We start from the raw sequence: 14,056 nt of genomic DNA on the forward strand, positions 1-14,056 counted from the left end.
GAGAGAGAGAGAGAGAGAGAGAGAGAGAGAGAGAGAGAGAGAGAGAGGAAGAAGGAGGGGGAGGAGGAGGAGGAAGAGGAGGAGGAAGAGGAGGAGGAGGAGGGAGAGGAAGGGAGAAGGAGAGAGGAAGAGAGGGTGAGAAAGAGAAGAAAAAGGAGGAGGAGGAGGGATGGAGGGGAAGGGAGAAGGAGAGAGGAAGAGAGGGGGAGAAAGAGAGAAGAAAAAGGAGGAAAAGGAAGAGAAGGTTGTGGAGGAGGAGGGAGAGGAGGAAGAGGGAGAGAGGGAGGGAGGGAAGGAGGGAGGGAGGGAGGGAGGGAGGGGAAGGGAGAAGGAGAGAGGAAGAGAGGGAGAGGGAGAGAGAGAGAATGGGCAAAACACATGAAATAATGTCTCACCGAGAATGATATACAGATGCCAAGTAAGTACATAACAAGATGTTCAATATTATTAGCCAACAGGGACATGCTAATTAAAACCATACTGAAATAATAAAATAGCCAAAATAAGAAATACTGGAACTCATAAATTGCTAAGTAGGAATGTAGAACTGTGTGGCCACTGGACAGTAGTCAAGAAGCACCATATGAAACTGAGCAGAAACTTGCCAAATGGCCAGTAATTGCACTGGGGAGCCTTCGTCCCCTACAAATGGAAACTTACTGTCATGCCAAACTTTGTTCATGAATGTTTATTGCAGTGGGCCAAGTTAGAGACAACTAAAAGGTTCTACATTAAATGAAGATAGTTCTAAGACCGGGGCTATAGCTAAGTGGTATATTATATGCTTGGCATGTGCAAGCTTTGGATTTGGTCTCCAGAAACATTTTTTTTAAGTGAAACTGTAATACATCTCTTCTGTGGAATACTACTCAGAAATAATGTGGGAATACTGATAAACAAAACAACTTGGATGAACCTCAGGGGCACTGCGCTGAGTGAAAAACAAACAAGGGGAGAAACAGAGCGCTATCAGCTTGTTTATATAGCGTGTGATGTCATTTCCGTTCCATTCTCAGAAAGACAAAGCTATAGAGAGCCGGCTAATAGACTCTAAATCAGAACCCGTTCTGGAGAGAGATGGGTGTGGCTAATAGAAGCGGCAGATGCTCAAGTAATGTCTCATCTCCTGGGAGGCGTCAGTGGGAGCGTTTCTAAAGACTGCTGCCTCTGTTCCCGATATATGGGGTGGAATGTGCAGACAGAAGAGCGTGATAGACAAGATTCTTCTTCACCTCAATGACAGCTACCTCTGTGACCATCAAAGTGACCTTTGTCATTTTGCAGCCTATGTAAACATTCCTGTGGGATCGCTTCATCTTCTGCTCTATGGACGGTGTTTCCATGGGAGGCAAACCATTCCTGGGAAGGTTCTCCAAGCTAGAAAATCCCTGCTCTTTCTAGTCAGCAGGCTGATGGTATTATAGTGCCGACAAGACGGAGAGAAAGGGGACACAGTTGTAACTCTTTAACCTGTTTTACCTTCGGTAAATACTCCTCCTGCTTGCTGCCTTTCTTACGATTTCCTGTTCTCCTGTATTTTATATCTAAGAGTAAGCTAGGAAAAATTTAAAAGTCTGAGCGAGACACCTTACCACCTTCGTGAGCCCATGTTTCCATGTAGCTACTGTGAAGTACAAATATGTCTGACATGGTGTGTGACCCACTTGATCTAGCACCTATCATAAAACACGTCCTATGCATACATCCTATTTCTGTGAACATCTAAAATTATAATATTTTTTTCCAAGAGCTCAGAATCAAATCTCCAAAGAATTGCTAAATTTTTTCCACTTTATTTGTTTTTATCATTATCCTGAGGAATCTTGCAAGCAGAGGCATAACAAAGGATTGTGTGCCAATGACTTGTTAGAGACCTGATTCTGGGGAGGGAGAGAAGGTCAGAGGGCATGGCCAGGGAACATGGGAAAGACGGTGCAAGAGAGGGGGGTTAACCATGGTTACAGTGTTCTGGTCCGCTGGGGCCGTGTGAGGAGCCTTAAGAAATGTGTCAGATTGAGTGCCAGAAGACAAAGGGGCCACAAAAGAAAGACAGAGTTCACAGAGGCCTGCCTCCTGTTGGTTTGTGGAACCCCCATGGACCCTGTGTGTCTGAATGCTAAGCAGACATGGGTCTTAGAGAAGCCCCACCACAAGAAGCAAGAGGTACAAATGAAAGACCCAAAACTAAGTTTCTATTGGGCAGTGTTTGCTGAGTAGAGCTAAGTTTCTGCTTGGAGACTAAAAATAGCACCGGGAACATTTAAAGTGAGTCTCAAGCTGTGGCCATAAAGTATAACCTTTGAGTGACTGACACGGCCATCAGGACGTGCTTGGGAATAAGTAAGCTGCATTTCCTTTTATTGGGTCAGTCAGTAATATTTTAATATCCCCTTACCAGTTTTTACATGTTCAATTTACCCAGTGACATCTCTGAAGTTCGGAAAGTGAGAACAAATTTTAATGGTTGGAGGAAGCAACATCTCAGAGATGTTACCTTAAACTGCCAAGGTATATCTTAAGAGAATAATAAATTAAAATATGAAACAATACAAATAAACGAAACTCACACTTCATCCATGTCTACATTTGTTTTGATATGTTCATATGGTCTATAGCCATTTTATAAAGGAAATTATTTATTAAAATAAGTGGGGAAAGTAGGCACATCCTAATCTCTGTCTCAGATTATTTTTATGTATTTAAGACAATCACAGTTATGTAGGCATAATTACTGCTCAAGTTACATGCTTTATATAGATACTAAGTAATTAGTAGGTTAAATTCCTTAGCTAATAAATAGATTAAATAACTAATTAATGAAAAACTAACATTCATACCTCAATAACTATTTCAAGATATATAAATTAATCTAAGACTCAATATCTAGTAAGCAGATACTATCTCTCATCTTAAAAGTGACAAGTCTGAGTCTGAATAACCTGCAAAAGGCCACGTTGCTAGTAATTCAGTGCAAAAGTGGTCTGAGGAGACGACTCAGTCAGCAATGTGCTTGTCTTACAAGCACAAGGACCTGAATAGGATTCTCAGACCCATGTACAAGTTCTAAGCATGGACGGTTTTTATAATCTCAGAGCTTGAGAACTGGATATAAATGGGTCCCTGGATTCACTGGCCGGCTAACCTAGCCTTGCTTCAGGCCCATAGAAGACCCTGCCTCGAAGGAAGCAAGAGCACCTGCGCACACACACACACACACACACATACACACAAACACACACACACACATACACACACACACACATGTTGCAGTAATTTCCAACTTCAATAAGTCCATATAAAAAGCACACAATCCAGCTTTTATATTTGTAAGCTTAATTTTTAAAAACTTTAGAGAAAGTTAGAATGCACCAATTCAATGATCAAATGGCCCAAGTCACCTACAATTGCTGCGTTTGTAACAATCAGTGAGAATATAGCTACTAAGAAGTTAGTCTCTTGTTGTTGGTGAATCCACCAGTTCTATAATTTCTGTACATAGTACTCTAGTGTGAGGGGGAAAGCATTAGAGTAAAGTAGTGCGGGTCAATTGAGGAGATGGGTAATCAGTCCTTTACACACAACGCAGGTGTACAGAACAGAATGGTGAGCGTATCAGGTGGCAACCTGAAGATTAGCACTACAGAAATAGTTGTTAATTGGCAGGCAGTGGAAGTGCACATCTTTAATCTCAGCACTCAAGAGGCAGAGGCAAGTAGATCTCTGAGAGTTTGAGACCAGTCTGGTCTACAGAGTGAGTTCTAGCACAGCCTGGGCTACACGGAGAAACCCTGTCTTGAACACATCAGCATATACAGATATACATATATGTGTTGTATATAGTATTTTGAATATATATGTTAACTGATTAGTAGCTAGTCAAATTTACTAAATTTTAATTTGCACTCATAGATGCTAAGAACTTTTGAAAGGATAGCCATGCTTACATGTGATGAACCATCTTCAACCCCAGATAGTTTCCCACATGTGCTGATGCCCTTCCTGGTACCTGCTGAGGGCATCTCCAGGTAGTTTGTAAGATGACTCGGTTGTGTTGGTGAGTCACAGTTTCTGCACTGGTACAGGAAATTCCTCTGTTTCCTGTCTCTCTCATGACTCCTGCCTGAGTGCAGAGACCTGCACAGTCTGTGCGTGTTGCAATTGTACAGCCTCACTCAGGTGCAGCTAAGATGGCAGGGCTTTGTCGTGAGCTAATGAAAAGGGAAAATGTCCGAAGCTCCCTTTTTGAAAAGGTGCAGTTACCTGTGTACGTATATATGTTTCATGGTTGATAGGAAAGCTACTGTGTGGAAAAGACCAACACCATTAGAATTGGTGTGGGAACTGCACATCTGACTCACTGATTTTACTGTCAATCCACGTGAATGAGAGAAGTCATGTCTGTGGCAAAATCCTCTCCAGCAGCTTCTCTCCCGCCTGCATGTTGGTTGTCTTTAATTATTCAGCCTCCTCCTCTTAACCGCACCCCGTGTCTGAAACACAGGGAGGACCCTGCTCCCTCTGCCTCTCCCGTTCTATCCTGCACGTGCTTAACAAATATTTGCCAACTGTCTAGCCCTTGGCAGACAGTGAAAAAAAAAATAAATCATTGAAAATCCCTTCCCCACCCAAAAAAAAAAAAAAAGCCACTACATTAGTTGACAGTTTCAAGTAGAACTTGAGAAAATTTTTAAGAAAATTTATCCTGAAGGAAGACATACTGTTCCCCCAAAGAAAAGAGAATGAGATAGATTTCTGTGTGAAGATGTAGAAAATACCAGTTTCCAAACACCAATTGTGGCTGGATTCCCAGGCAAGATGTTCAATTGTTTTTGTCAACATGGCACTTTTTTCTTTTAACGTCTAGGGTGTCTCAGTGACAAGCTGATGATCTGTACGTCCTTTTGAATTTCTACACCTCTAATTTCTTTTGTTTACTTTTCAGTAATGGAGAAAACATGTGCAGATGAGTTTCCTCTGACTACCAACTCCTCAGAAAAGCAAGGGATTGTCTGCATTTTCGGAACAGGGGATTTTGGGAAATCACTGGGACTGAAAATGCTTCAGTGTGGCTATTCTGTTGTTTTTGGGAGTCGAAACCCCCAGGTGTCCAGCCTCCTGCCCAGGGGGGCAGAGGTCCTGTGCTATTCGGAAGCAGCATCAAAGTCTGACATCATAATCCTGGCCATACACAGAGAGCACTACGATTTCCTCACAGAACTGGCTGATTCTCTCAAAGGAAAAGTATTGGTAGATGTCAGTAACAACCTCAAAATCAATCAGTATCCAGAATCAAATGCTGAGTACCTTGCTCAACTGGTGCCAGGAGCCCACGTGGTCAAAGCATTTAACACCATCTCAGCCTGGGCTCTCCAGTCAGGAACACTAGATGCAAGTCGACAGGTAAGATTAAACGAACTTGGATTCAGCCATTTAAAGGTGAATGTTTTCATATGTCCTTACCTGAATATAACTCTTTAAAAAAAATCCCTATTAAATATTTCATTTTTCTAATTGTGCTAAGGACAACATTCTTGGGTTTCATTGAGAAGTGTAGTCTATGATGGTTCATGGTTTTTCATTGAGAACTGTAGTCTATGGTGATTCATGGAATTTTTAGTAGTTTGATGGAACCAAATGATGTCTGAATCTGGAGTTCTCTTGCCAGATTGGAAACTAACCATTTGTTGATTCTGTTTCCATTTGTGTGAATGTCCACTGATGCCCTGAGAGTATCCACAGTCATAAATGATGTGGTACCCACATTCAAGAGCAAGATGAGAGTACTGATGCTGCAGAGAACCTTATCTTATAGCAACATTATGTGCTAAACACCACCCTCAACCAAAAAGCTTTGTCCAGCACACGCATGCCAGTTCAAAGCATCATCTTGCTAGATAAAATTCTGTATCTCTGTTTGGAAAATAGTTTATTATTGTATCTTTTATGTGATGCTTATATAAAGCTTAGTGGTGACAATTAAATAAAGGAAATAATAAATATGGAATTAATTATTTTAACTCAGGTGTTTGTCTGTGGAAATGACAGCAAAGCCAAGCACAGAGTGATGGATATTGCCCGTACTCTTGGACTCACCCCACTGGATCAAGGATCTCTCATGGCAGCCAGCGAAATTGAAAACTACCCTCTGCAACTATTTCCAATGTGGAGGTTCCCTTTCTACTTGTCCTCTGCGCTGTGCGTCTTCTTCTTTGTGTACTGTGCTATACGAGAAGTGATATACCCCTACGTGAATGAGAAGACGGATGCTTCGTTCCGCCTGGCTGTTTCCATCCCGAATCGCGTCTTTCCTATAACAGCACTTACACTGCTTGCCTTAGTGTACCTCCCTGGTATTCTGGCCGCCATTCTGCAGCTCTACCGAGGCACAAAGTACCGCCGATTCCCAAACTGGCTTGACCATTGGATGCTTTGCAGAAAGCAGCTGGGCTTGGTAGCTCTGGGGTTTGCCTTCCTTCATGTCGTCTACACACTCGTGATTCCTATCCGTTACTACGTACGATGGAGGCTGAGAAACGTAACCGTTACTCAGGTAAATTTCTTCTCCTCTGTATTTCTCGGCTCCATAAATCAGAGGACAGTCATGCTCTGCGACAGTCCATTTCACAGCTGCAGAGCATTGCTCCCCAAAGTTTGTCCTCTGCTCTGTTTGTGTTTTAAATACTTTATGATTTAGAGCTGGCTGACCTCAAACTCATGACTTTCCTGCCTTGATCTTCCAAATTCTAGGATTAGAAGCATGAACTCTCCCACCCACCAAGCATCTGCATTTTTTTTTTAAGTATCAATAATTAGAAACCTTCTCCTAGGGTTTGCAAATGAATCCAATTGTGATCACATAGAACTAGGGGAATAAAAATCAGAGTCCAGACTCTAGATTTATAATCCTGGGCTCACAGAGATACTAACCAACTGACAGGTTTACGTAAGAGTCACTAAACACAGACTCTTATGTTTCAAGCTTCTGTTTTTGAAGTCTAAACTACTGTCCATGAAGTACGGAGTCTGACCAAACATGTGCCACAACACTACACGCAAACTCACAAAAGGGTGCTTATAAATCCATTAACATTGCACTTGTGAAAAGTCATCCTCAATAGATAGAAATCCAAATGATTCTGAACATCAGAATACCATCAAGTACTACCTAATGAATACTCAACGATGAAGTCACCTCAACGAGTCTCCCAGCATTTACAGCAGAGATGCTACAAGTCTAGTCTGGTTTAGAAATTAATGCTCTTGATATATTTTTGCAACATTCTCAAAGGCTGTTAGTCAATAACTCCAAGAACTCACCAGCACTGTGTCCACAAGTAACTTCACACACTACCCTAACAAAATGTCTTGAGTAAGGCTCACCCTACATTTGGAATTAATGTAGGAGTCACCTGACTCCTCCCAAACTGTGATAGGAAAGATTTTATGTTGTATTATATAACATAATTAGAATGAAAGACTGAAACCTGTGCGGGGTGTGTGTGTGTGTGTGTGTGTGTGTGTGTGTGTGTAAGAGAAGAAGAGAGACAGAGGAAGAGAATAAAAATAACATAAAAAACAAATTTTGATGTGACTGTTCAATAACACTGTGTTTTTGTTTGAGAAACACAAAGCCATATACTAAAAAAAGATTAGCACAAATACTGACTTTGTTTTAAGATCTATAGGGTGAATTAAAACTCCCTATGTGACTCTAGGAATTATAACAAATCACAGGCGAATCAATTACCTTTTCTGCTCAGAAAATTCAAAAGTATTTTTCCAAAGCTGTTCCTACGTGATCAATAAGAAATGATACAAAATTTGCTTTGTGCAAGTAACACAAAGAGAGAGGTGTGTTCCAGTCCTCCTTGAAAGAGTTTAGTATAAGGAACATCTATTTTAATTGTTTCTAATTTTTCATAGGCCCTAGCTAATAAAGACAGCCCATTTGTTACCACTGTTGCCTGGCTTAATGATTCCTACTTGGCGCTGGGAATCCTGGGATTTTTTCTGTTTCTCCTCTTGGGAATCACTTCCCTGCCATCAGTAAGCAACATGGTCAACTGGAGAGAGTTCCGGTTTGTCCAGGTAAGTGCTTCAAATTTAAATGTCTTGGTATTTCAAAGAGAATATAGCTTTTTGCAATTGTTCCAGTTTTACTGTCATATCGTGCCTAGAATTTTCCATTTGGTTCCCTTACTTCCCAAGTCATATCATTAGCAGTTCACTCAAAAAACTGAACTCAGATGCTGACAGGCAGACTCGATAAGGGTGTGATTTCCTGCTTGGGACAGCTTGCCAAGACTCTTGAGTATCCCAGAGCTACCACTGAGACTACAGAGTGAAAAGTACCAAGAAGCTATTAACTATGTGTGGAGGCATCAAGTAGAAAGGTGGAAAAGGACCCAAAGACAAAACTCTGTCTTACAATCTGGACAGATTGATAAGAAAAGGGAGATTTACCATAAAGCTTAAAACTTCAATGAAAATTTGATAAGTATCTTCACCCTAGTCTTATTCCTGGCCTGTATGAGAGAAATTCAATTTTTCCACGTCTCAACCACCAGACACCTCATTAAATGTAGTACCTATTCCCGGAGACCAGTGGTCTTCACAGTATCTATCACATCCAGAGGAGCAGCAAAAGCACCACCCAGGGAACTCGTTAAGCCACAAAGCCCCAGGCCCCACCCAGTTGGAGCAATGAGAGGCTCTGAAGATCGAGCCTAGCAATTTGTTTTAACAAACCCTCCAGATAATTCCCATGCATGTTCCCTCCACACCAGTATAATAAAACAGACCATTAGTAATTGAAATTAGATTTGGTTATCAAACCCAGCAATTTCTCTGAGGGGCTAAATGTAGACAAACACTAGGAATTAAGACAGGAAAACTGAGCTTCAGAATTCAGGGCCTCCACAAGCACAATTTAGCAACTGTGTTTTACTGTAATGGAAATGGGCTAGCCTCTGGCTTTGACCAGTACCAGAAAAGAGTGCAGAGCTTGTAGAAGCCATTCGGTTCTGAACTCTTCATAAGATGACCTATAAAAGGAGCTCCCTCTGTGGACAGAAATGGTGCATTCAATTCATGTCTCCTAACTTAAAAGTATTTACTCCTAAGAATGTTTTTCTTTATCAAGCCAGTGTGGAGCGCTGCTGCCACGCCTTAAAGATGGTGCCTGCTTGCCCTTGCAGACTTGGAGTAAACAAGCCTTGTTTGGTCTTGGGGCGGTACTTCCTGGTGGCCTGATCTTGTGTCATGGGTCCTTGACCAATCACAGTGCGAGACGTGGTATGGGCTCATGGGCAGTCCTACACAGGGTATAAAGCTTCGCTCCTGGGCTGGCTCGGGGGCACACCTTCAAGCTTCATGTAACTAGCAACTCCTGAGTAAACTGCTGCTGGAAGGAACTGGTGTGCGAGTCTTTCTTCCCTGCTGGTCGGGGTGGTAGGCGCCGCACAAGCCAGGTTAATATAAAACTAGTATGTCATCAATAAACAAATCTTTTTATATTTTAATTAAATATTTCTCATCCTGAAGAAAGATTATAGTTTTTTTTCTAAACCTAGCATTGTTCTAAATAACAGTATCATGAATTTGTGGTTGTGGACAAGTAAACTTCGTTGGCATGCAGTATTTCACTGTAAGTTGTAAATGATGTTGACTTCTATGTTTTTTTCTGTTTGTTTGTTTGTTTGTTTATAGTCCAAACTGGGTTATCTGACCCTGGTCTTGTGCACAGCTCACACTTTGGTATACGGTGGAAAGAAATTCCTCAGCCCTTCGATTCTAAGGTGGAGCCTTCCGTCAGCCTACATTTTGGCACTCATCATCCCCTGTACAGTGTTGGTGATGAAGTTCATCCTCATCTTGCCATGCATAGACAAGACCCTCACGCGCATCCGTCAGGGCTGGGAAAGGAACTCAAAACACTCACAATCAGCACTGAATGGAAAATCGGATATTTAAACAGTTGAATTTGCCGGGATATGTGTATTATTGTAGTAAATGTTTAGCGCATAATGTGTCCAGTTACAAGAAAGCGTTTTCTCTCGTCATGGTCAGGGTCCTAACTTTATCATCACAGTAGAAAATGTTGCCTGACTTTGAAAGACCAGAATAGCAAGGGAGCCCCCCCCTCGGTCACGTGATGACTCACTGCAGGCCTCCCTCACTTCCTTTCCCAGAAACCACGGGGATGCCACTGTGATTAGATTTACAGGTCTGTACTCCGAAACTTCTTGACTGTGGGCAACATGCATGATGAAATGTTTTGCAGAGTTCTGGAAGAGTGTGTGCAACTTCCTTCTCTAATTCAAAAAGAAAGCAACACTGTGAGAAAGCAACACTGTGGTCATACTAAAGGTTTTGCTCGGCATACCTAAAGAAAAAACCCAAGGGAAGTAGACAGAGAGAGGATTTGTTTGTTTCCTGGATGGAGTGGTGATCATAAGTATTGTCCTACCGATCTGGGGGTGTTTGGGGTTTGGCTATAGTGTTAAATGCTGTCTTACTGAGCTACACACACCCCAGCCTGCCATAGTGAGTGTGTATTCATGTGTACACACGCCCTAGCCTGCCATAGTGAGTGTGTATTCATGTGTACCTCTTGATTTTTTTTGCTTTTACCAATATGGATACTTACTATGGGGAAATATTTTATACTGCAACAAAAATTTAACAGTTGGTTTGAAGTAACTGTTCCTTGGATATATGGAAAGCTATGTGATTGTCACAAGATTCTTCCTCTGCAACGGATGGCTAGAGGGAGATAGGGTAAGAGTTGAGTGACCCTAAGTTGAGAGAAGATGGAGAAAGAGTGGAAGATCCATTGGGTTTTTCAGGTGCAACAAGCAGAGACGGGTTGATAACAGCCATGTACAAAAATGTCAAGCCAGAATTTTAGCTAGTAAGCTAAGCAAATACTATATAATTTCACTATGCTGTTTGGTATCACTTAGGGATTGTGGAGTGCTTTCTGCATTATACATTTCAAATACTGTCCAGTATTAAGCATCTGTGAAATTAACTTGAAGTATAAACATGTAGCTTCCATAATCTGTCTTTGTTATCATTGTAAGTGGTGCAGTTAAAAGGAATCATCTGAACACGTCGGTGGGAGGAAAGGAAAGCTGAGAGGATTGTGGAACAGTAGGAAGACGAGCAGCCGTGGGTCGGATGCAGCCGGCTCTGGCGAGCAGCCGTGGGTCAGATGCAGCCGGCTCTGGCGAGCAGCCGTGGGTCAGATGCAGCCGGCTCTGGCGAGCAGCCATGGGTCGGATGCAGCCGGCTCTGGCTTGCTGTGTGGACTGTGCCTTTCCCAAGGTGACTCTAAGCAGGCTGAGTCTCCCTAGCTCTAGCCTGGTGCTAAAAGGAGATTTTTGCACAATCTTCCCATGTGTCACTGAAATAAGTGAAAGGCATTGGGTTTAACATTTTTCTGCCTAATCCACAAAGGCTGTTTATTTTTCATTTTGTTAGCTTTTATTTCACATATCATACATAATATCATACATTGCTCACAATTCAGGATTTTTTTTTATATAAAGCTCTTATATAATACAGAAATTTCTTTTACTATTGCCCTAATAGAACACATAGACCATATTCAGTTCTTACTAAGAGGACAATTGAGTTAATGTCTTTATACTAACAAAATATTTCTGTATTTTCAATTATTTCCTTGGAATATTTTCTGAGTTAATAATATAAAATTAAAGAATATTTGACAACATTTGCAATGGTGACATTTTTTAATACGACTTTCTCAATTCTCTTGATACACCATTTCAGATTTGGGATTTTACTTTAATTGTGATTTCTTACAAATAGCTATAAAATTCTGAGGAATATGCATCTGTACATTACATTTGATGAAGCCATGAAAAGATTCCAAGAACAGAAGAACTCTGGGAAGAGCAAGGGTATTGGGGTGGGTGGGGCAGATCCTGAAACATCAGTAAATGTGGGAAAAACCATGACCAGTACCCCATGTTGCACAGAACAACCAATTATCCCGGGCTGGTCAGAGGATTGGCTGGTTAAGGCGGAACACCATCAGTTTGGTCCAGGGAAGCATTTGGAGTCAACCACATTCCCATTTCAGTAACAGCCAAAAAAAAAAAAAAAAAAAAAAGTAGGATATTAAGTGCCATACCTAAGTACAGCACCCAGAGTGAAAATTCTACTCTACTCTTCATAATCCAGTGAAGACTGTCTAACTTGGTACTTAATACAAGCAGGCATCAAGCCTGAAATCCAAGAGAGATCCATGGACTTTGGGCACAACAGCTACCTGATTTTGGACCATGACTACTGAGGCTCTGTGGGCCACCAAGAAAGAGCTACTACTCCTTCCCTCCTTCCCAACACCATCCCACACGGCTCAAAACTGTGAACAAATCTGACCATGTTAATGGGTAGAGAGTTAGGTCAGGTGGCAGTGAGTGTTTTGAGTGAACTGTATTTATTTTAACAAAGACAACTGTTCTACATAGAAATGCTACGCTGAGAGGGGTTTAGTGGCTGTAGCTGTAATCTCAGCACTTGGGAGGTGTAGGCAAGTGTAAGACGAGCAAGACTTTGAGCGTTCAAAGTCAATTGTAAAGGAAATAGATAGAATCCTTAGAGAGATGAAAGAGAAAGTCTCAGGGAAAAAATAGAAAACTTTTACCTGGAATTATCTTTTAAAGCATATGGAATCATATAGGATGGAGAATAATTAAATTCTCCTTTATCGAGACAGAGTACTGGACAAAGAAAGACAACCATGAAAACAGCCACATAATCTCACCTCAGAAAAGCGAAAACCATGTCATAACATCTCATTATTTATGGGGGAGGGGGAGCAAGAATTCAAAGTCACCCTAACCTATACATCACCTACTCTAAATAAAAAACTAAACAAAATAAATGAGAGAGACAGAGACAGAGAAAGAGAGACAGAGAGAGACTGATTAAGCTTCTTTTCTGCTGGAGTGTTTCCTGTATGCCAGAAAAAAAAATGATCAAATTCATAAACACATATTTTATATGTTTTCTCCATTTGAAGGAATGACAATTTTAATGACAAGTTTATTAAACATGTATTCATTAAGCATTATAAAAAAAATTTTCTAGTTTTAATTCTGATTTTGACTCATTAGCTTCACAAACAATATAACAGAAAGATTTGGAATGACGATAGTTACAGCTTCTGAGATTCAAAATACTTGCCTTCCAGGAGAAGATAAAAGGGTGGACATGGGTTTGAAGCTAACACATGGACTTGCATCTTCATACAGTTCATTTTAATAGCCCACAGGAGCTTCAGTGTAACCCTCAGGGGCATTGGCTGGCCAGCTAAAGGAAGATTACCTTGTCCTTCCCTGGACTTCTGTGAGAATTAGAAACCATAGTTTTCCTTCTCCAGGCAAATGCCACCAGAACAGGGCTAAGAGCAGACTTCTCGTTCAATTCAAACCTCATGGTCCAACATTAAGTGCATTGAACACTGAACAACTATGGCTTTAATGTGTGTTGTTGTGTTTTCAAACCTGACAGGGAAAAGGCTGGGAACCTGTAGTAAACTAGAAACACATGCAACAACCCCAAGCTGAAGCCATTTCATTTAGAAATTTATCAAGAACTCTTACTACATCCACTTCTCGGGGAATCGCAGAAGAGCCGTGAGGACGATGAGTGTGGGTAACACACTGAATCTCTGGGACTTTAAAAGATTCAGGGCATCCTCTGAAGACTGGAGAGGATGGAGGTCAAGCTGCTGCATTCAGAGGTCATGGCTCGCAGTCTCTCAGCACAGCCATTGTCCCTCTGGCCACCACACACATGTACCAAGAGTTCCCATAAATGTACTTAGAGTATCCTGTTCTGATTTCCTATGATGAAGATTACAAACTAGAAAAAGCCTCCACACCTCTAAAGATATAGTCTGTAGAAACTTGCATTGTCTCTCCTCAAGCTCTAAACTAGACCCTGAGCTACCAAACAAGACCAGAATAAGCAAGGGGATAGGAAGGGGAAGTCTCAAGGGATGTGAACAGAGAACAAGAGA

At 41.4% G+C, this 14,056-nt stretch overlaps 1 protein-coding gene across 1 annotated transcript in view; it reads left to right on the forward strand.

The window, feature by feature from the left end:
• The window catches only part of Steap4 (STEAP4 metalloreductase), a 22,846-nt gene extending 11,109 nt beyond the window's left edge, over window positions 1-11,737 (forward strand). Inside the window, exons 2-5 of the mRNA XM_028776064.1 lie at window positions 4,943-5,400; window positions 6,023-6,550; window positions 7,924-8,088; window positions 9,709-11,737. Coding sequence (XP_028631897.1) covers window positions 4,945-5,400; window positions 6,023-6,550; window positions 7,924-8,088; window positions 9,709-9,972 — 1,413 coding nt within the window. The 5' untranslated portion in view covers window positions 4,943-4,944 and the 3' untranslated portion in view covers window positions 9,973-11,737. The remainder of the gene's footprint in view (window positions 1-4,942; window positions 5,401-6,022; window positions 6,551-7,923; window positions 8,089-9,708) is intronic.
• The last annotated feature ends 2,319 nt before the right edge of the window (window positions 11,738-14,056 follow it).

This window comes from Grammomys surdaster, unplaced genomic scaffold, assembly GCF_004785775.1.
Source record: "Grammomys surdaster isolate TR1022 unplaced genomic scaffold, NIH_TR_1.0 264, whole genome shotgun sequence".
NCBI classification, from domain to species: domain Eukaryota; kingdom Metazoa; phylum Chordata; class Mammalia; order Rodentia; family Muridae; genus Grammomys; species Grammomys surdaster.